This window comes from Arvicanthis niloticus, chromosome 16, assembly GCF_011762505.2.
Source record: "Arvicanthis niloticus isolate mArvNil1 chromosome 16, mArvNil1.pat.X, whole genome shotgun sequence".
NCBI classification, from domain to species: domain Eukaryota; kingdom Metazoa; phylum Chordata; class Mammalia; order Rodentia; family Muridae; genus Arvicanthis; species Arvicanthis niloticus.
This window is the reverse complement of record NC_047673.1, coordinates 48,360,378-48,381,400: the sequence shown is the minus strand read 5'-3', so window position 1 is coordinate 48,381,400 and position 21,023 is coordinate 48,360,378. Positions and strand designations below refer to the sequence as shown.

The following is a 21,023-nucleotide window of genomic DNA, read 5'->3' as shown; positions in this document are numbered from 1 at the left end:
TGTCTTATTTGAACTCGAGTCAGTCAGCCCTGGAAGAGAGAAAGAAAAGAAAGACAAAGATTTCCTATTACACCAAAAAGAAATCATCGGGATGGGAGTGGGAAGGTAACATTTCAAAGACAGATGAAGCAGGAGGCCCTGCAGGCATGTCTCACTGTGACCTTGATGCAGAATAAACACTTGATGAATCTTTAAGGGTTTTCTCACTGACTGGAGCCCTATCTTAGAGAGATGATTTGACTATAGTTTTTGCTTTGATTTCCATGATGCCTAATTTTTAAGACAGTAAATTATCTGTGATCAGCAAAAACAATGAGAAAGTGACATTGGGCTGGATATGAGGTGGCTTCACAGAAACACAGAGTAGAGAAAATCAAATATTTTAAATGTAGAGGTGAACTTGCTAACTAGGATATGCTTCATGCCTTGGCTGGTTAAATGGAAGGACCTAGCCCAGACGCTCAGGATATACACGTAAGGGAAAACAAATAGACATCGATCTCATGAAGACTTGATCCTAATAGAGAAAAGATTTTTAAAAATCATAAATAAAAAATGTGTGATATGTAAAATACAAGAGCTAGAGTATGAGAATAGGGGACAGAAAGTGATGAAGTTCAAAGAGATGCTCTTTAAAAAGTTGATATAAATGTGACAGAAAAAAAGACACTTCTTTCTTTTAATTTATTTATTCACTTTACATCCCAATATCAGCTCCTCCATGTGCCCCCTCACACAAATCCTACCTCCGTTCCCCCTCCCTTTCTCCTCTGAGGAGGAGTCCCTCTGTGTATATCCACCCCGCCACACCTTTCAAGTCACTTTAGGACAAGGAGTATCCTCTCCCACTGAGGCCAGACAAGGTAGACCAGTTAGGGAGAACGGGATTCACAGACCGGCAGGCAACAGATTCAGGAATAGCCCACGATCCAGTTGTCGGGGGGGACCCGCATGAAGTCTAAACTGCTCATCTCCTGCCCTGTGTGCATGGTGGGCAGGGGAAGAAGATATTTCTCGGTTCCTTCTCAGAGGAAGTGTTGCTCCATGTAGAGCAAAAGCAGTACTCATCACCCGTCACCTGCTCGATTAAGAAGGGACTTTCACTCCCCGGAGCTTATGCTTTCTGTAAGGGGGTTTTGTTGGTGTTTCTTTTTAATTTATTTCCTTTCCACTTGAGGGAAACCCTAGGTCTTCGGGAATTAGTTCTAATCCATTAAGATTACAAGTGATCAATGGTCTCGCTTTGCAGAATGTCACAGTTAGTTAAAGGAACCTCAGTCCCCACTGTCGTCCCGTTAACAGTTCCGTATACGGGTGGACAGGGAGAATCGAGTGCTGTAACTCTTTTTTCCAGGGAGAAAATCAATAATTCCATAATGGGATGAACTAGAGAGAATCATCGTTTAAAAAAGATAAACAAGCAAAAACCCTGCGCGAAATGTACCTCTATCACCAGCTGGCTGGCTGGCAAGCAGGGCAGGTGACCTGCTTTCAGAACTACCAGAAAACATAAAAGCTTTTCAAACTGGAAGCGGAAAGCAATGCCCAAAAGCAAATGGCTCCCCTTGGGCTAGACCCAAAAGCCAAAAGCATTGAGCAATCCCTAAATCACCCATCCCAGACTGGCGGTTTATTCGCTTTTGCCTTAAAAATGTCCTAGGAATATGAAAGAGGAAAACAGTAAATAAGACTGCTAAAAGCACTAGTTAGGAAATCCTGGGGTGCTAAAACCAGGGCATGAGTGTCTTTCCAGTATACAATCTTGCATCCAGTTGTTTTATCCCACATATTGTTGGATGTGTTGTTTGACTTATGAAATATCAATATGAATTTTTTTTTTGCGAAATTTTCCATGTGTGCTGGTGTATGCTTACACACCATTCTCTATGAAGGCTGGGGCAGAAAAACTGAGTTCTAAGGCAGCCTGCCCTTCATAGTGAGATCTTGTCTGAAGAAAAAAAAAAAAACTTTTTAAATTACAGTTACTAAGGGAAAAAGAGAAATTACTGCTTATTTTAGTGTTTGGTTTTTCTTGTTGCTTCACTTTAAATTCACATAATGGCATAGTTTAGAGTTATTTTCTAAGAGGCTGTCCAAGCAGGCTTGTTATTTAGTTGCTTGTTCAGGTTTTTTTGGTTTGTTTTTTTTTTTTTTTTTTTGACTGTAGGATGAGCTGACACCTCGGGACTATGTATGTTTGCTTTCTTAATATTCTATTCCTAAAACAAGCCCTTCCCTGATTAACCTATGCAAATCTGACTCCTCTGATTCAAGCTCCAGTATCTTTCATTTGCACAATTCACTTGCTATGCTTCTGTATAAATCATATAAAATAATAGTCTTACTAGGAAGTATTATTGTTCCATGTGTATATTTGCTGCAGTACTGTTGGTGCTGAAATCTCCCTGGAGTCTGCAAACAGGGGTCCTCGGTTTCCCAGCATTCTCCGTGCTGCTGCTTTGTGCATACTTGTATTTATTCGTGGGTTGTTCAACAAGGAGCATTGAGTTTTAGTATCAAGCTGGCTGCCTGTTAACTTGTAGTTTCATCGGATAGGTTTGCAATGCCTTTTAGTGTGCATTTGTCTCTTCTCAGGCTAAATGGAATAGGTAGAAAGAGCAACCTACGACTCAAACAAGAATATGGCCTAATGCACACTTTGAGAGTCAGGCAGAATTGATATAAAGTTATTGGGGAAGCAAGTCTCTCCTGGGAGAGAAGCTTTTGTGAAAGATTAGCTTGTCTTTCCTAAGTGTGAAAAGATCAACCCCATACTTCTTTCTATTTGCAGAATACTGATTACTTATAGTCTCCTCAATAGGTGAAATTGGTCAAGTGTGAAAATAATCCTGAGACCATGGAAGGTACATCATTAACAGAGAAAGTATATATCCTTACTGAGGTTCCAGGAGATTCAGCCATTTAAATGAAGATAAAGAGGGCCAAACAAAAGAATTACAATGCAAAACGTGTTCCGGACTATCAGTAAACGAGACACAGTGCAACCCTTTGTCTTCCTTGTCAAATCATCGACAGACTGTAAAACTCCTGCTGCTGACTGGTGCTGCGCTCCTCATGTTCTGAGCCAACTCTCGCCTTGGCAGATGCTTGGCATGTTTTAGACATATGATTTATTGCCTCATTTAATCAAGACTGTGCAGAAAACAATGATCTCTCTCTCTCTTTGCAAATTACAAATTAGCCACCTTTCACTTATTCTTACTGACAGAAATGTGTGTGTGTATGTGTGCGTGTGTGTGCGTGTGTGTGTGTGTGTGTGTGTGTGTGTGTGTGTGTGTGTGTGTTCTCCAAAGAATGCCATTACCATTTATTTATTTATTGCTTAGGAAGAAATTTAAATGACTCCCACTCCTTCTGCCTGCCCAAGAAAGGGAAATTTATGCAATACTGTAGAATATAAATGCCGTCAACGTGCATCACTGTTTTTCAGTGTTTATTGTCATTGGGGGGGAATAAAGGCTGAGCAGATTCAAGTGCTAATGAATGGCTTTACTGTGGAGGTTATTGGCAATTTAAAGGCCACATCACTGCATTTTGCTTCCCATTTTGTGAATATATTTTACATACATCTTAGTAATTACTTCTGAAGTTTGGAGGTGCTCTGGCTTGACCGTAAAAGAATCCCATGTACCAAGCGAGTCAGCCGAATTTCCTGGAAATAATATTAGCCATTTAAAAATGACTCTGAGGACATTGATTAAGCTGAAATGAAGTGCATGTGGCCAATGGTCGGTTGTTGTCTTACCTAGGGAGAAAAATCGCTTTCGAGAGTTCAGCAGGTAAATAGGCAATTCATTCTGACATAACGAGGGAGAGTGATGTTAACAGCCAGAGGTCACAAAAAGCAGAGATGGAAAAGACCTATTAGATCATTTTCCCCATTCCCTGGAGAAGAGGGCCAAATTATATTTCATACTGCTTTGTCCAGTTTGGCTTTCAATTACTCAAGCCAGAGGCTTTCGCCGCTTCATACATTTTCCGGGATCTTTATCTTGCCACATGACCCCTGCCTTGCTGGGTCTAGTGGCAAAGTCTGAATCTCAGTCACAATTAACCCTACGGGTGGCCACAAAAGTACTTTTGTTCACAATGAGAACTCTCTGCCTCGGGATGAATTTTCTCTTCTTCCGATAATATTCAAAATCATTTCCTTCATAATACCTGGCTTTGTCCTCTCCACTCTACTTCTGTATTAAGTTCTCTCAGACATCTTTTTACTCAAAGACTAAATGAGAGGTGCTTCTGTCAGAAGAGTCCCTTTGAAACTAAATTAGTGCCTATTTCCCAAAGGAAATGATGGAGGTATCTAGGGCAATGCTGTTCATACTGACACCAAAGAACATCCTGAATAAATAAAAGGAATGACTTCAAGAGTGAGGGGGGGTAGACATAAAGAGTGCAGGCCTAATAACTCCCCAAAGACTGCTGCTGCAAAAGGAAGTGGAGAACAAGACAGAGGCTGAAGAATTGTACAGGGAGAAGAGCTGGCTTTTGAAGTGACAGATGTTAAAACACTTTTGTTGATGATAGTGTAATTCAGAAGAATAAGTAACAGCAGGATTTTAGAGGAGGTACCCCTTGGAGCAGATGAGAAATGTGGGGATCCACCGCCTCATAAAGAACATGGATAGTTCATCATTTTATAAGGAGGAAAGAAAGAGGATGAAAAGAGATGCTGATGGCTTCGCAGTTGGATCTGAGTTCCTTTTCAATAAAAAATGGAGGGTAGTCCCTTATGTCAACTTTTGCTTCTGGTTTGTGGGTTGTCAGAACAGCTATTGCTGAGAATGTCTACATCAGTGTCTTGAAGCAGTTCTGTTTTTGGTTTGCTCTAGCAATTTCAAAGTTTGGGGTTTTGTCGAATTAACAAGTTTCTGCAAGAAAAGCCAAAACAACAACAAGATCAACGGAGTAAACAGAAAGGCTACAGGGTCAGAGAAAAACCTTGCCAACCATGCATATGACCGAGAACTAAATTGTAGACAATATAAAGAACTCAAATCCACTACCAATCAGGTAGTGCAATCAATAAGTAGGCAAAAGTAGACAAACACTTCCTAAAGCACAAATGGCCAATAAAATTGTGAAAAGGAATGCTTCTATAGCCCTCAGGGAAATCCATATCAAATCTCACTCATATTCACTCAACAACTGTCACTGGTTAATTGATTATTTAACAAATATAGGAGAAACTGTGACAAATGGAAACCTATAAGTTGTCACATAAATGTAAATTAGTTCAGCCACTGGAAAGTACTATGAAGATTCTTCAGAAACTAAGAGTTGAGTTACAATATACTATAGCTCTTACATATATATACATACAAATATAGAATCAAACAGGCCAAATCAATATTTAGTGGGAGTGTAGAAATACCCAGTTTACTGAGGCACTATTCACAATAGCCAAGTTATTAAATCAGTCGAGGTGTCCATAAACTGATGAGTGGTTACAGACACTGTCATATATACACAAGAGAATATTACTCAGCCATAAAGAAGAGCAAATGTATGACATCTTAAGAAAAGTGGATGGAGCTAGACTGAAGGTACCTTTCTTCCCCGGAAGCCAACCCAGCAACTTATGGTGCCATAAGAACTAGTAATTAATCAGAAGGAGGCTCCCAGTATGGTACCAGCCTCATTTTTCATAATCCTGTGACAAGATGTGTGGAGTCTTCAGTAATAGGGTCTTACTCTCAAGTTCCAGTGAACAGCCACGTACAATGGCAGTAGCTGTATTATTTGGGGAGATCCCCCTGTTACCAACAACTTGAAGGGAGATAGCCTACACCTGAGTTTTTGTTTAATTATCAGTGGTTTTCAAAAAGAGAATTACCATACACACCCTACCCCTGTGTTGTAGTAACTTCAATTAAACTATGTATTTTTATTCTCTCATATGTCATACCCCAATCTGAGTTGGCCTTCCCTCCACTTCTTTAAATCCCCCATATCACCCCATCACCCAGATCTATTCCCCCTCCATTTACAAGAAGAAGAAGAAGAAGAAGAAGAAGAAGAAGAAGAAGAAGAAGAAGAAGAAGAAGAAGAAGAAGAAGAAGAAGAAGAGGAGGAGGAGGAGGAGGAGGAGGAAGAGGATGAGGAGGAGGAGGAGGAGGTGGAGGAGGAGGAGGAGGAGGAGGAGGAGGGAGAAGAAGAAAAAGAAGAGGAGGAGGAGGAAGAAGAAAAAGAAGAGGAGGAGGAGGAAGAGAAGGAGGAAGAGGAAGAGAAGGAAGAGAAGGAGGAAGAGGATGAGGAGGAAGAGAAGGAGGAAGAGGATGAGGATGAGGAAGAAGAAGAAGATGAAGAAGAGGAAGATGAAGAAGAAGAAGAAGAAGAGGAAGAAGAGGAAGAAGAATAAGAAGAAGAAGAAGAAGAAGAAGAAGAAGAAGAAGAAGAAGAAGAAGAAGAAGAAGAAGAAGAAGAAGAACTTCCAGAGATATCAACCAAACAAGGCATAATAAGTTACAATAAGACTGAGCACAATCATATGAGGGCTGAATGAGGCAACCCAGCAGGAGATATAAAGTCCCAAGAGCAGGCAAAGTGTCAGAGACACCTCCATTACCTACTGTTGGAAGTTCCACAAGAAAACCAAACTACACAACTGTAATGTATATGCAGAGGACCTAGCTCAGATCCATACAGGCTCTGTGATTATTGCTTCTGTCTCTGTGAGCCCCTATGAGTCCTGCTTAGTTGATTCTATGGACTATGATCTTGTAGTGAATTCAACCCATCTGACTCCTACAATACTTCCAGACCCATCTGACTCCTACAATACTTCCTCTGTCTCTTCTGCACTTTTTTCCTGGCTTCACATGGTACTTGGCTGTGGTTCTCTGTGTCTGCTCCCATCAGTTCCTAGATGATGACCCACTGATGACAATCGGGCCAGGCACCAACCTATGTGTATAGCAGAATATCATTAGAAATCATGTCATTGACCTTTTTTTGCCAGTTGTTTGGTTCAACTCTGGGACTCTGGGTTGGCCAGCCTCTGGTTCATGACCATCCAGGCAGTGTCAGGCATAGGTTAAATCTCATGTATGGAGCTCAAGTTGAACCAGGCATTTGTTGGCCACTCCCACGAGTTCTGTGCAATATTATCACAGCACATCTTGGAGGCAGGACAGATTATAGGTCAAAAAGTTTGTATCTGGGTCAGTGTTCCAGTCCCTCTACAGGATCCTTGCCTAGCTATAGAAGATGACTGGTTAAAGACTAAACTAAACTCTATATAGAAAAAAACAGGGTAGAAAAAATGATTGTGTACAATAAAAGAACATCCAGAACTATCACTACTCCTAATTTAAAGCTACACTACAAAGCTACAGTAATAAAAAGCATCATGATACTGGCATAAATACATACTGGTTGATCAATGATCAATGCAAGCTAATCAAAGAATCAGACATAAATCTACCCACCTATGCGTGCTTGAATTTTTATAAAGCCAGAAATGCACAATGGAAAAAAGAAAGCATTTTCAACCAATGGTGCTGATCTATTTTTAAAATAATATATATTTTGAAAGCTTATAAAATAATAGGTTTCCATATGTTTTTTCTAGCACCCCTCTTCCCACAAGCCCTCAATTTTAATTATCACCCTCTTCCTTAGTTTTTCCTCTCATTTTTTTACCTGCTTCATACTTCCCATGTGCTACTATCCCCCTTCCTTAATCTATTTCTGTCTCATGAGCAAGTGGTCCCTGTCTACTCTCCTGCCTTCCCTGGATACTCCAAGTTACACAAATCTAAGGATCTGTAGAACTGTATGGCAAATGTAAAAGATGTGTTCTATGCCTTTGACTATAACACTTTTCCTTCTGTTTCTCTCTTCCTCCTTCCCCCTCCCTCTCCCTCTCCCTCCTCTCTCTCTGTCTCTCTCTCTGTGTCTCTGTCTCTGTCTCTGTCTCTCTCTCTGTCTCTGTGTGTGTGTGTGTGTGTCTGTGTGTGTGTGTGTGTATGTGTTTACGTTCCGACTTATGAGATTTTTGTCTTAACTTATCATTTTCTTGGAGTGAGTGGTGCAATTTGTCTGCTTTGTCTTGAAATCCTGATACTTTGTCTTCTACATGATCTATTATGTTTGTAAATTTTCCACTGAGAATTCTTTTTGAGATGCTGAACTTTTCATTTCTGTCTTCATTCCATCTTGGGTTTTCTTCTGTATTCCAATCTCTTTGTCTTCATTATTTCATTTAGTGTCATGTGTTTGTGCTTTCTTGAATGTCAAGCAGGTGTATATTCCTCTCCTCTTTAAGTGCATTCAGCTGTTAATTCATGTCCCTTTTAAAATATCTGAATTCTTTGGACATGTTTCTAATTGTTCTTTTAAATTCTGTGCTTTAGACTCTCTGGGCTATTATCAACAGGCAGCATTACTATCAGACTGGTGATATTTTGGAGGCCCAATATTGTCTTGTCTGTCACACTGCTTGTATTTTTGTGCTGGGCCTGGACATCTAGCACTAGGTTGGTTATGTGTTTCATGTACCTTTCCAGTCCGGTGGTATTGAATAGGAGTTTGGTTCTGTTTTTGGTTCTGTTTTGGGGTAGTTTTTTTTTTTTTTTTTTTTTTTTTTTTTTTTTTTTTTTTTTTTTTTTTTCTATCATCCTGCCTTGGTTGGTTTCAGATCAAGGTAGAAATTTCTTGAAGCTCTGTCTTTCCAACACTTGGCATTGTTGTGTGAGTGTGGAAGCTGGGTGATTCCAATTTACTAGCTTTCTGGGATTTGCTGGGGTCAAGGTGGTTATATAAGTGCTTGGGTGAGGACTTGGGACAATGGACTGGGCAGACATGAGATTTCTAAACACTGACGGTCATTGACAAAGTACTAGAGCCGGTAGAATGCAGGGTAGAAGGGAACTTACCACCAGCATCTGTGGATACAGCTGGTTGCTAAGTTGCTGGGTACCAGGAAAGTCTGTGTAGTGAAGGAGGAGCAGGCAATACAGAACTTGGCAATCATGGTGGCAAATGTCTCACTGTGTTTTTTAAGGCTTAAAATATTCCAGGCATTATTTTGCTGTGTGACACTAGGAAAAAATTATTAAATTACCTGACACTCATTGTCCTCATTTATTAGTAAGGATAATTTTCCTTATCCGTAAAATGAAGATTAAATAATTAGCACATGAATGCATCTTAGAATAGTGTCTGGCATTATTGCAAGCACTCAATTTACGTGGACATGTTTATTATTATGTCCATCCATTATGCTGTCAAATTTTATTGCTTATTATTCAGGAATCTGAGGCTCAGCTTCAGTCCTTTCAATATTCTCATTTATAAATTCTGAGCCAGGATAAAAATCTTGTGTGGTCCCTTTTCTTTCCATTCCTTAATAGTGTTATCAAAAAATGGAACAGGAGAGGACATATCGTTAGCAGCTCAATTCCCTTCAACAAGGGCAGACAAACCATTTCCTGCACGCCTCCTTCTATATTGCACTACAAGAATATCGTTAAGCCCTGGGAGTTTCTGTGGCCTTGAAAACAGGACCAATTCCCAGATCTTTAATTTACTTCTGCTCTCTAGTAAATTGAAATTTTGACACAGCATTTTTTTCTCACACCAACTGCTTAGTGGCATCCTTTCCAATTTATCTTTATTTATTGTGGAGTCAAGCCAAATCCCTGAAGTCTCTGGAGTTTTCTGGTCCTTATTGGTGACAATATTCAATCACCAGAACAAACGTTAATTTGTTATTATAGTCAGTGTAACTCTGCCCATGTAACATCCCAGCCTGGTGATTTGAACAGATTCTTCAGAGAAGACAGATGAGAAATAAGTCAGTCTTTTCTATGCATGCTTATATATTTTTCATGGAAAGCCACAGGTGTTCTGGGGAGATGTAGAGGTTCACCGTCCCCATCTGACATCTGCACTGCTGTTACATGAGAGGTTTTCTTGGTTCTGTTGACTGTGTCACCTACGTTTTCTGTTTCCTAGATAGCTAAAGATTAATTTATACTTTCTCAGGTATCTTGACTTGGATTTTTCTCACATTAAATTTTTTAAAGATATTTTATAAATTCCTTGATTTTTTTTGACCTGCACAAAGCTCCATATATCTCGCTACTTTGATGTGTGCACTTGGATTCCCTGAGCACCTGTGACTTTGTAACTCACTGATGCTGCTCATAATTCCTTGTAACTGTAGGCCACATAGCTACCATCCCTGGTCTACATTTTGTCATAGGAAAACAGGTAACACAAAATCATTGGCTGTGTAGATGGGGAAAACATTGCTTTAACTCTTAAATTTTTTTTTTTGGAATGTTATTATAGGAAACCAGCTCACAAAAGGCCACTTAACCCATTTTGTGAATATGTATATAACAGGGACAAATAAACCATCCACCAGTATCAGCCTTACGGTAGTAATACAACAAAAATCGGTTTGAGAGTCACATGGAGTGGTATTAGGCAAACTACAAAACAGAAACATTGAAATGCCTTAATAAGATTTTTTTTTTAATTTGAGAACTTTAGAAAGTAGAAGCACAAATGAAGCTGGTACTCTAGATACATTTCTTTTGTTAAAGTCACATTTTTAGAGTCTCCGCCTTACACCTCAAGATAAAGAATCTTGTAAAATGATATTTGAGGACAGCCTTAGTGACAAATGGAATTCCTGAAAGACAAGAAGTGAGTTTGCTTAGAATTGTTGGAAGAGGATGAGATATTTAAAAGATGCATTCCTAAAAGCAGAGATTAACTTTAAAAAGCTAATTAGATAAAAAAGTGTCATTTAGCTCCCTGATAAAACTGATGAGTCACCAGATAGATGAAGATCAAGTATCTAAGATGGGAGGAAGGAAGGCTTCGGCACAGGCATATGGAAACCTGTTTGTATTAACTCTGTTGTAATAAGAAGTATATTTTCAAATACTGTGCTACTTGATCATCTATTCTGCAAATTCTGAAGTCTTCCTTATTAATTATCTTAATCTGAAGCTTTAATTTCTATATCATTTCTTATTTTGATAGACATTTTCTATACTGAAAGTATTTTGTCAACAGTTAGACTTTTTTACAGAATAACTGTTACTTAGTAGGTCAGCTTTCCTCCATGTGCAACTAAAATTGTTTAGAGTCACATCATACACAGAGTCATCTGGACGTTAGAGCTGAGTGGATACATTGCTGGTGGTGGCAACTGAAAGTGTCGTTCTTACTATGGGAAAGTAGCAATATGGTGGTTCTTCAAAACATCAATACTAGAGTTGTAGGGGACTCAGCTCTTCTGCTTCCATAGTAACCTCATCCACAAAGGACAAAAGATGGAAGTCATCCAAATAGTCACCAACTAGTGAATGAATAACCATCCAAAAAATGTAGAATATAAACAAAATATAAATGAATAACATTTATTCTTTTAAAGAATGAGGAGAGAGCCTTGGAGTAGAGAGCTTACCTGGCAGTCAGAATGCCCTGAATTTTTCACTTCTAGCACAGAAAATATATTTTTCTATGATGATGATAGATAGATAGATAGATGATAGATAGATAGATAGATAGATTATTACACATAACTACAGAGTGAGTGAACATTGAGGATATCCTACTGAATTAAAAAGACAGTCATCAAAAAGCAAATACCTTATAATTCTATTTATTAGTCATCTATAATTGTGAAGCATATAAAAACAGAAAATAAAACAGTGGTTTCCCATGTATGGAAAAAGAAATATAGTCATTTCCTGTTTTACTGGAAAGTAAGAAACAAAAAACTTGCAGAGACTGACTCCACAAAAATGTGAACATTGCATTTTAAATTAAGTATCTTTTAAGCTTTGTTGTATGTGCTTTATAATTTTGACTAGAAGGGGTAAAATTAAAAGACTATACATAGGCATATGTAAATTTGTTCTACCATATCAACATGATATGATTCAAATATTGTATTGGGGTTTTGTTGTTTTAGATTAAAAGGCTACATTGGGGTAGCCAGAGGGTCCAGAGCACTTAATCATGAAGATTGGAGCTTGGATCCCAGTGCATAAGTCAGGTGACTCACAAACATTGTATCTCCAACTAAACGTCTCTTATACTCTCTTCTGGCCTCCATGGGTACCCATTTACATGTGTGCATACAGTCACACAAACATAGATAAAAGACACAAACACACACACAGAAATAAATAAATATCTTTTTAAAAAACTGTACCATGCATTATAGTTTTGTAAAACTAAAATGTTTTTAGTTGGGGCTGGACTGACTGCTCCACTTTCAGAGTATGGCTGAGCTTCCAGGGTACCCACTTGGCTGTTCACGACCATCTGCAACTCCATTCTGAGGAGATTTGATCCCCTCTTCAGGCCCCTGAGGGAATTATATGCAAACGAACCATCCAAGTTCACAAAATAATAATAAAAAGTTTACCAAAATAATAATAAGATTTTCTCTAGTGTTTACAGAATGCAGCATCATTGGCCTAATTCTTACATTTATCAAGATCAAACAGCATGACAATAAACCTCTGACTTTGCCCTGTAAGATATTGGATTTTCAACACATGAATCACAAGTGATGTATGTAAACTATTTGCCTATTCTATTGCAATAAGGATAATATTTTAAATACAAAGCTAGAACCAAATAATTAAAAAGAAGGTATGTCTTATATCATGAAAATGCATCATTCATATACACATTCATAAAATTTAGAAACAATGTTTCATAGAAAAAAAACTTCTGCAACTTTCCCATTTTCCATTTACAGATCGTCCCCTTTTTCAAGGCAACAATTACAGATTTAGAATAAATTAAGTAAATACAAGACTTCAAGGAAATGAAAAGTTTACACTTTAAGTTAATTTCAACAGAACAATTATAAGCTATAAACTACACTAAAATTTCTTCATTTTTATATAAAAGCTTAGGAGATATCATAATTGCAAGTGTGAATCATATGAGAAATATTTATAATCGCAAACAAAGCTCGTTTTTAAATAGCTCTTGAGAATGTTCTGTGAAAAATGAAAATAGCGCTCAAATAGTCCCATTATATGGTGTGTGCAGAACCTTATCAATAATTGAGGTAAGTAATAAATACACAACTTAAATTTGTATTAAATGAGCTGCAATAAATTACATTATAAACATGCTACATATTTTATAAAATCAGTGTTTACCTTCTTCTCAAAATGCCAAAATGTTTTTGTATAAAGTAATACACTACCACATTCCCTGCAAAACACATTGCAAGATTATCTATCTACCCTGTAGTACTTAGTGTTCTATTGTCATGATGAAACACCATGATCAGAAGCAGCTTGGGAAGGGAAAGGTTTCTTTCACCTTACAATTTAGTCCATCATGGAGGGAAGTTGGGGCCAGGCTGGGCTATATGTTTTAACAAAACAGATTTGGGACAAGTTAAAGGAAAGCTAGGTTGTACCTAATATGCAGTAATCTACCAAGGGAGATGACACACCTGCTTCCTCTAGAGTTCTCTATGCGTTAGTACAGATGCCAGGTGTCTAAAAACTGTCAGCTACATGTTTAGGAGTGTGCTGTTGTGAAGTCTTCATGACTCTAGGTCAAGAACTATGAAGAATCTGAGGTTTGCAGATTCACAAGTCATCTTCCCATAGTCTAGTGGATACAGACAAGGGTCAGGACATTCCAAGCCCTGAGATAATGGGTTCTATTACACAACAAGGAATTCTGACCTTTTAGTCTTTTTCTTGCATATCTGTAATCAAAATAAATCAGAAACAGATACAGCATGAAACCACCAATCCTGTAACAATCATTGTATTGTTATTACATATTGTAATATGTACAATAAATTATGTAATTTATTACATAACAAGCAACATAATAACAGGAGGAGTATCTCAGTCTTCCCACCCCCGTGTTGCTTGGGAGTGATACAGGTGTGTATAGTTGAATTCCTATACAAGCAGTTGTTGTATTTGTTTATTGTTTTGTTATTATTATCATTAATTTTTCCTAAAAATTTTATAGATTTCCATATTGCATTTGGTTACTCTCTGCTATCCATTTTTTTAAATCTCCCTCTCACCCCTAGCAACCTCTTCTTACATCTACACGTTCCTGTCCTACCTTTGTAACATTTTTGTTTTGCTTGTGACCCAGTGTGTTGAACCAGTCCATATATGTAGCCATGGATCTTGAACGACCTACTGGAGCCTGGCAATGATACCTCCTGCCAACTTTGCTTTGTTTTGTTCAGGATTGTTTAAGTCACCTACAGTCTGCTCTTATGGGGGCATTTACTTAATTGAGGTTCCCTCCTCCCAGATGACTTCAGTTTGTGTCAACTTGTCATAAAAATGAGACAGTTGTACATGGACAAGTAACAGCAGTGAATAAAAATATAAAAGTACGTGTCGCACAAAAAGAGTCACCAACATGTACCCATTTGCATTTTAGAAAACTGAAAGACCAGTGCAATTTTAAAGTCAATAGAAAATATCTTATCATATAAATGGGGATTCTAAATTTCATTTTGTTTCCACAGTTTGATTCTAATTAGGGAAGAAACATGTCCAATTTTGAAAAACGAAAGTGATTTTCAAAACTTAGAGAGCAATATTCAAAGTGAACAAGTGGGATTTTTTTTTCTTTTGCCTTTCTTTTCCCCATCTATTTCAACAACAAGTAAGTCGCATTTCCAGTTCAAATTAGAAGCCAGAACTGGATTTAATTCTCAATTTTCTACTGCCTTGTGTGGCAGGAAGCTGAGTGGATCTTACTGATTTGACAGATATTTCTCTGTCTTGTTTTACATACACCACTATTGGCACACGAAATAACAAGCAAAACTTTGTTGTAAAGACCCACCCTCCCCCTTGTCAGGATGAGCCCATATGCCAGGATGTTCATCTGACTCTGCACAACAAGAACCAGAAGGCCAATGCCCATCTTGGCAAGAGCTGGCCAGGATTAACATGGTGGCCACTGGCCAACATTAACTGCATGACTGAGTTCTGCTGTATCATCACTTCTGACCACTGAATTCAAAAGATAACATTTGTAGTCCAGGAAGCTTTTGGATAAATAAAACTACAAAAACCCTTAGGCATCAAATCTTATCAGTGTCTTCCTCCAAATGAGGAGAGCAGAAGCATAGACTTTGTAAATGTTCCACTTGGATTCACCATTTGCACATGCTCTGTGCACAGCATCCAGAAAGGATTCTGCTGTGACTAATGTTTGGCATTCTTCCTGTGTATTTTCTCTCCTTCCTAGAACACTTGAAGGATAAATTAGAAGACTACATGGCTCGATTTTCCAAAGTGAGAATTGTACGCACCAAGAAGAGGGAAGGACTCATCCGGACCCGACTCCTGGGAGCTTCTGTGGCCAGAGGCGAGGTGCTGACCTTCCTGGACTCCCATTGCGAGGTCAATGTGAATTGGCTGCCCCCTCTCCTCAGTGAGTATACTATGTCACCATCATTCTCTGTGGAGAACACTGGACCCGGGAAGCTGGGGAACAGGACCCTGAGAACAGAGTGCAAAATTTCTTCTGTAAATGTTGCACTCAACGAAGGTGTGAGTTTGAACTGTGTCTTACTCACTGCTGATCACAAATCAGTATAATGAGAAAACTGTGTTAAACAGCATTTCAGAGAGTAGCAGCAACAATCTAGCTTAAGGCTAAAATAGTTTCTTTTATAGTAGGCCTCTTCTCTCATTGAAGTTAATTTATTGGGTAAACACTAAAATAATAAAAAAAAATTCTCAAACTTTTTTAGTCCTCTTATAATTACAATGAGATCAAAATACACGTGCACAGATATGCACATAAACTCTTATAACAATTATCTCAAGACTGTTCAGAAGGAAAAAAATTATTCCACCTCAGAATACAATAATTGAAGTGACTTGCCATTTTTTAAGATTTAGATTGCCATTGTCCTTTTGGTTTTCTTTCTACTCCTGGTACTATCCTATAGCCTTAAATGTATAGCCCTCTGTATCACACTGACCCACTGAGCTGCTGTCCCAGTCATGATATGTCTTAAAGGCTCACTTAGAGCTACAAAAAGAGAAGGAAGAAAACCATGCTGTGTCACATCCCTCTGAACCACTAGAAACAGAAACAAGGTGGACATCGTTCCAGCTTGAAACTCGAGCTGCATCTCAGTTCAAGCCTAAGTGTTGCTTTTCTGTCAGTTTACAATGAGGTCGGATAGAAAACACCCATTGATCCTAAGAAAGAAACTGCATACCTGAAAAATTCCTTGTAGAAAATCTTAGTACATATGGATTGCCCTTCTTTCTTACTCTCTTCAATGTCTCCAAAGGAAGTTTTGTTGCAATTGTATCCCTGGCTTCTGAAATAATGCCTGTAACAACCACCTTCACAACAACCACCTCAGAAAGAATGCTCTGTTATTGACTATTGTGTGGGATTTCAGCTTCAACCAGCCATGCTCCACCAGTAAAAATAAGAGAGAAAACACAGTGAAAACCACATACAATGTAAAAAAAAAAAACAACATCCAGTAATAAACGCCCTCTCCCACATTACCCAGTCCATATACCTCGACTGCCCAGTCTTCTTAATCAACAGAGTCCCAATGGTCCGATAGAGACTAGAGACTAGAGAGATAGAGACTCTTCTGAGCCAATAATTAAAAATGCTTTGTCCAAGGACACAGACATTTAGAGTTTCATTAGCAACAGCAAGATTCCCTCATACTGAATTTGGCCTGTATGCTGTTGAATGCTCAAACAAGACAGCAAAAGGTTGCACTTCTGTATGAACCAAAGCAGTCCCTTAATGCCAATGATCAAATCTCTGATTGTTCTCTAGGAGTCACAGGGACAGGGTTGGGGGGTGAGGAAAAAGAGAGAAAGCAATGCCCATAGCCCACTCTTTCTCATTAAAGAATTTCATTTCCTGTGGATCGGATGGATGAGATATGATTCAAGCTTTCGATGCTATCTTGTTTTTTTCCCTCTATCAGCATCTTGATACATCATCCAAAATGAAGAAACAGGAGGAGCCACATAGCTTCTTGGTTCATTTTTTACCTTGGGGATTATACCTGAATTTCAATTTCCTATGGAGTCTGTTTGTTTGATCGCTGGAAATTGAAATGTAGGCACAAGCCTTGGATGAAAAATTAGTCATGCGGCTTTCACCCCAAGCTAGTGCAGCTGGATGAGAGCTGAAAGGAAATTTGAAGGGAACGTTGACAGTTAATTTAACAGACTCATTCTCTTTGGATCACCTTGGGACTCCTTGTTGGTCAAGGAACTTGTAAATCATGCTGCTTCTGAATGTGATGGGAGAAAGTCACTGAAACCAGGCTACTAAAACCTGCAGAGGTGATGGACAAAGTGTTTTCAACCTTACTCTAATGGTCTACTCCTCTGGGGGAAAAAAATGCCACTTAGATAAAACCAAAGCTCATAATAAGGCTTGCCCCAGTGAGACTGGGACGCAGAGAACCATAAGAAAGGTTACCTTGAAATAGTGTATCCGTTATCTATGTATCGAATTAGCTGGCAATAAGATAAATATAATCCCCAGGCTGTCTGGGGCTTCCTGGGATCATGGGGTCTGAAACTCCCTTTTTTTTCCATACACCAGCATCTTGTACCCCCTGACCACTTTTCATTCTGTCTTATTTTTCACCTTGTAAAAGACTATGGGATTTAGTCATTTATTATATTTTCTTTCTTTCTTTCTTTCTTTCTTTCTTTCTTTCTTTCTTTCTTTCTTTTTTCTCCATTCCTAACTACAGTGGTGTTTGTGGAATTGGTCTCTACAGTAGACCACAACCTAGAACAAGTGATTTGCCTACTATTAGGATTCAGTAGATAATTACTATAACAAAAATGAATGAATGAATGAATGAATGAATGAGCATGTGTAAAAGCAAGGGAAATGCCTTATGGGATTTTTTTCTTTCCACACAGTGTTTTATCAGTGTGATAAAATATCACCTCTTATTGTAGCCAATAAAACCTTTTGCTTCCTGCCCTATGCTAAGTAGAAACATCCAAAGTAAACGGACACTTTCCTCACTGTAAAAGTTGATCTCACATACATTACATTGGCTTCAGGATCTCTGAGGGAAAAAATACACAGAAATAACCAATTCCCATAATATTTCTAAATGATATCTTTTGTTTAATGTCACATGCTACATCCAAAGGTCTTCCAAATAACAAGAGAGCAGGTGTTCATACTTAAACATCCTGCCTGTCAGACAGCAGTGTTATAATAAATTGATTAAATGCATGTTCTTGATGGGGGGGGGGAGATACTCCACATACTGCTATTCTACGTGTACCAAAATAAACAAATGCCAGTTTCCTGCAGAGCCTATAAATTCTATCCCAGTAAAAGTATCTGGATAGAAAAGCAAGATGCTAGAACCGGGGGCTGGTGGGGGGCTAGGGGGAAGAGTCACTGTCTATAGGATAAGCACCATGGAAACCTATAAAGGCAGGTTTTGGGACGGGGGTTAGGCAGGGGTTGTGTCCTGATTATTATTCCCCAAAGCTAAGTTGTCCCTGACAAGCTGACTTCTCTGAGCTCAGTTTCCCTACATTTAAATAGGATGACAACAGCCATTTTTCAGGGATGGTAGAAGTATTAGAGCATGAATATGAGCCATGCTGTAACTGCTTGGGGATTTTACAGCAGCATCCTAGCAATAGTATTGTGTCATCCAATGGTGCTTTTTAATTTGATGGGGAAAAGATAAATGCATACAATCTTGATAAATAGAGTCAGTCTTAAAGAATAGTGACTCAAGAAATTCTCCTTCAAACCTGACAGCAAAGGATTTTGTATGTGATCTGTTGTCATTAGTAGGAGGAGGTGGGAGCAGACATCATGACTGTTTTATGATTAGATGCTATAAAAATCATGAAGTTTAAATATTTACATTTTGGAACCTTCAGAAAGCAGGCCAGTATTTTCTCAGCAGGCTTTAGCTGTATGCTTGGAGGAACACAAGTACTGTTTATACTCTGTGCATGTTGGAGGCACGTTAAAATGACAGATTGGGGACAGGTCAGAGCAAAAATGTGACAGAGTCGAGCTAAATGGACTTCTGCAAGTCTCTCTGGGACATAACTTTCTTAAAGGGAAATATAACAACTCTAATTGTACCTAATCACTGTCCCATCATGTTAAGGCTGACGCTCGCTCGGCGATTCCTGCAAAGTGCTCTAATGACGACAGGGCGACGCCAAGGCTGCAAGTGTTATACATTAAAAGGAGCTGTAGGCTGCTCTTTGCTGGAAAATGATAGATGACCTAGGCAGGCATGTCATTTCCTATTTTGTGCTTTCATTTTTCAGACCAAATTGCACTAAACCACAAAACCATCGTGTGTCCCATGATCGATGTCATTGACCACAATCACTTTGGGTATGAGGCACAAGCTGGGGACGCCATGCGAGGAGCCTTCGACTGGGAAATGTACTACAAAAGAATCCCCATCCCTCCAGAGCTCCAGAGGGCTGATCCCAGCGACCCTTTTGAGTGAGTAGCAGCTGAGGGAGGGATGAAGGGAGAGAGGGCAAAAAAACAGGTGATATTTCTAGCATGTCAAACTCAGGACCCCTGAGGACAATTATCTCTGATGAAATGTAATAAGACAGGTGGTAACAGTATGCAAAACACCATAGAAAGGTCAGACCTATAAGCTATAGAAGATTAAAATTACATGCTATGCTAAATACACAAATCATCATCTTAAATGCTGCTAAGCAGAAGGGAAAGTGTGTGTAAATGAAAAGAATCAGATATACAAACCCTTTAAATAAAAAATACAAAAAGAGTGCATGCTCCACTTTAGACAATCTTCCCTAAAAGGCTACTGGAATTAACAGTTTGGTCTTTTGTCAAGGATGAGTATGATGTAGGAACCAGATCTTGAGCGTCTAATCTATACCTTGTTTGAAACTGTCTTTTCGTTTTTGTTTTGTTTTGTTTTCAGTGAAAGTCAGGGCTCACAAATAAGTACTTCCATGATTTTAAAATTAAAAAAATCCACTGAAAGGCAAATCCGATGAAAACAATCAATAAACCCTTCTCCTATTTTAAGTGCTTGTAAGAGATAAACTTATGATAATACATCAACTAATTTCAACTAATTTGTTGTTGTTGTTGTTGCTGTTGTTGTTGTTGCTGCTGCTGCTGCTGCTGCTGTTGTTGATTGTGGACCTGAGAATTTTACATTTCAAGAGAAAGGTGAAAGAAGGCTCAGGTTGACAACTAGCAGGACCACTGATGTCGAACAGTGACATGGTCCCAAGAGTTAAACACTGAGAGTTCCCAATGTATATTGTAGCTACTCCAGCCTATATCCTTAGATCACACTAAAATCTTTTAAAACTCTGGTGTAATTGTTTAGTATGCATCAAATATCTGTTATCCAAGCTTTGCCCATTCTGTACGAATCCAAGATACATTAAAATCAATACTTTTTCCATCAGTAATAGATGCCATAGTACTAATATAACTTTGGTCACACTAACCATATGAATACTAATAAGCATTTAGTAGTTTCCCAGGAAAACCTTTCCTCCAGCCTTGGGTAAGGGAAGGGCATTTAAGAAGTCATTGACCAGATAAAACAGCAGAGCCTCGTCTCTTTTGTCCAATGAGACATATTCATTAACTATGCAGCACTTCTTAGACTTAGATTTCAACCTCTCAGATGTCTGGAAAGTGGTTGAAAAGAAATAATGAAGAATCTTTCTAGCTCTCCCGCATGCTCTGACCAAAAGTCATAAATATTCAGAACTTTATAAAAATGTATAGGGATCTATTCAAAGGACTTTCTCACAATTATTAGAAGCAGACCTAACTGAGAACAGTTTTTCAGATATCCCTGAAGGTGGCCACTGGAAGGTTTTGCCAAAGGCACTGAAAGTAGGTTGTGAGTTGGTACTTAAGCTCGCAAGCTTAACTTAAACCCTTTCTCAGTTGTGCTCATGTGTACTTCAGAGCATGTCATAAGTCACCAATATGCACAAACT

At 38.6% G+C, this 21,023-nt stretch overlaps 1 protein-coding gene across 1 annotated transcript in view; it reads left to right on the top strand.

Annotated features, from left to right (window-relative positions):
- Positions 1–21,023, top strand: part of Galntl6 (polypeptide N-acetylgalactosaminyltransferase like 6) — a 1,047,155-nt gene that overhangs the window by 859,745 nt on the left and 166,387 nt on the right. The window contains exons 6-7 of the mRNA XM_034520732.2: positions 15,259–15,444; positions 19,338–19,521. Coding sequence (XP_034376623.2) covers positions 15,259–15,444; positions 19,338–19,521 — 370 coding nt within the window. The remainder of the gene's footprint in view (positions 1–15,258; positions 15,445–19,337; positions 19,522–21,023) is intronic.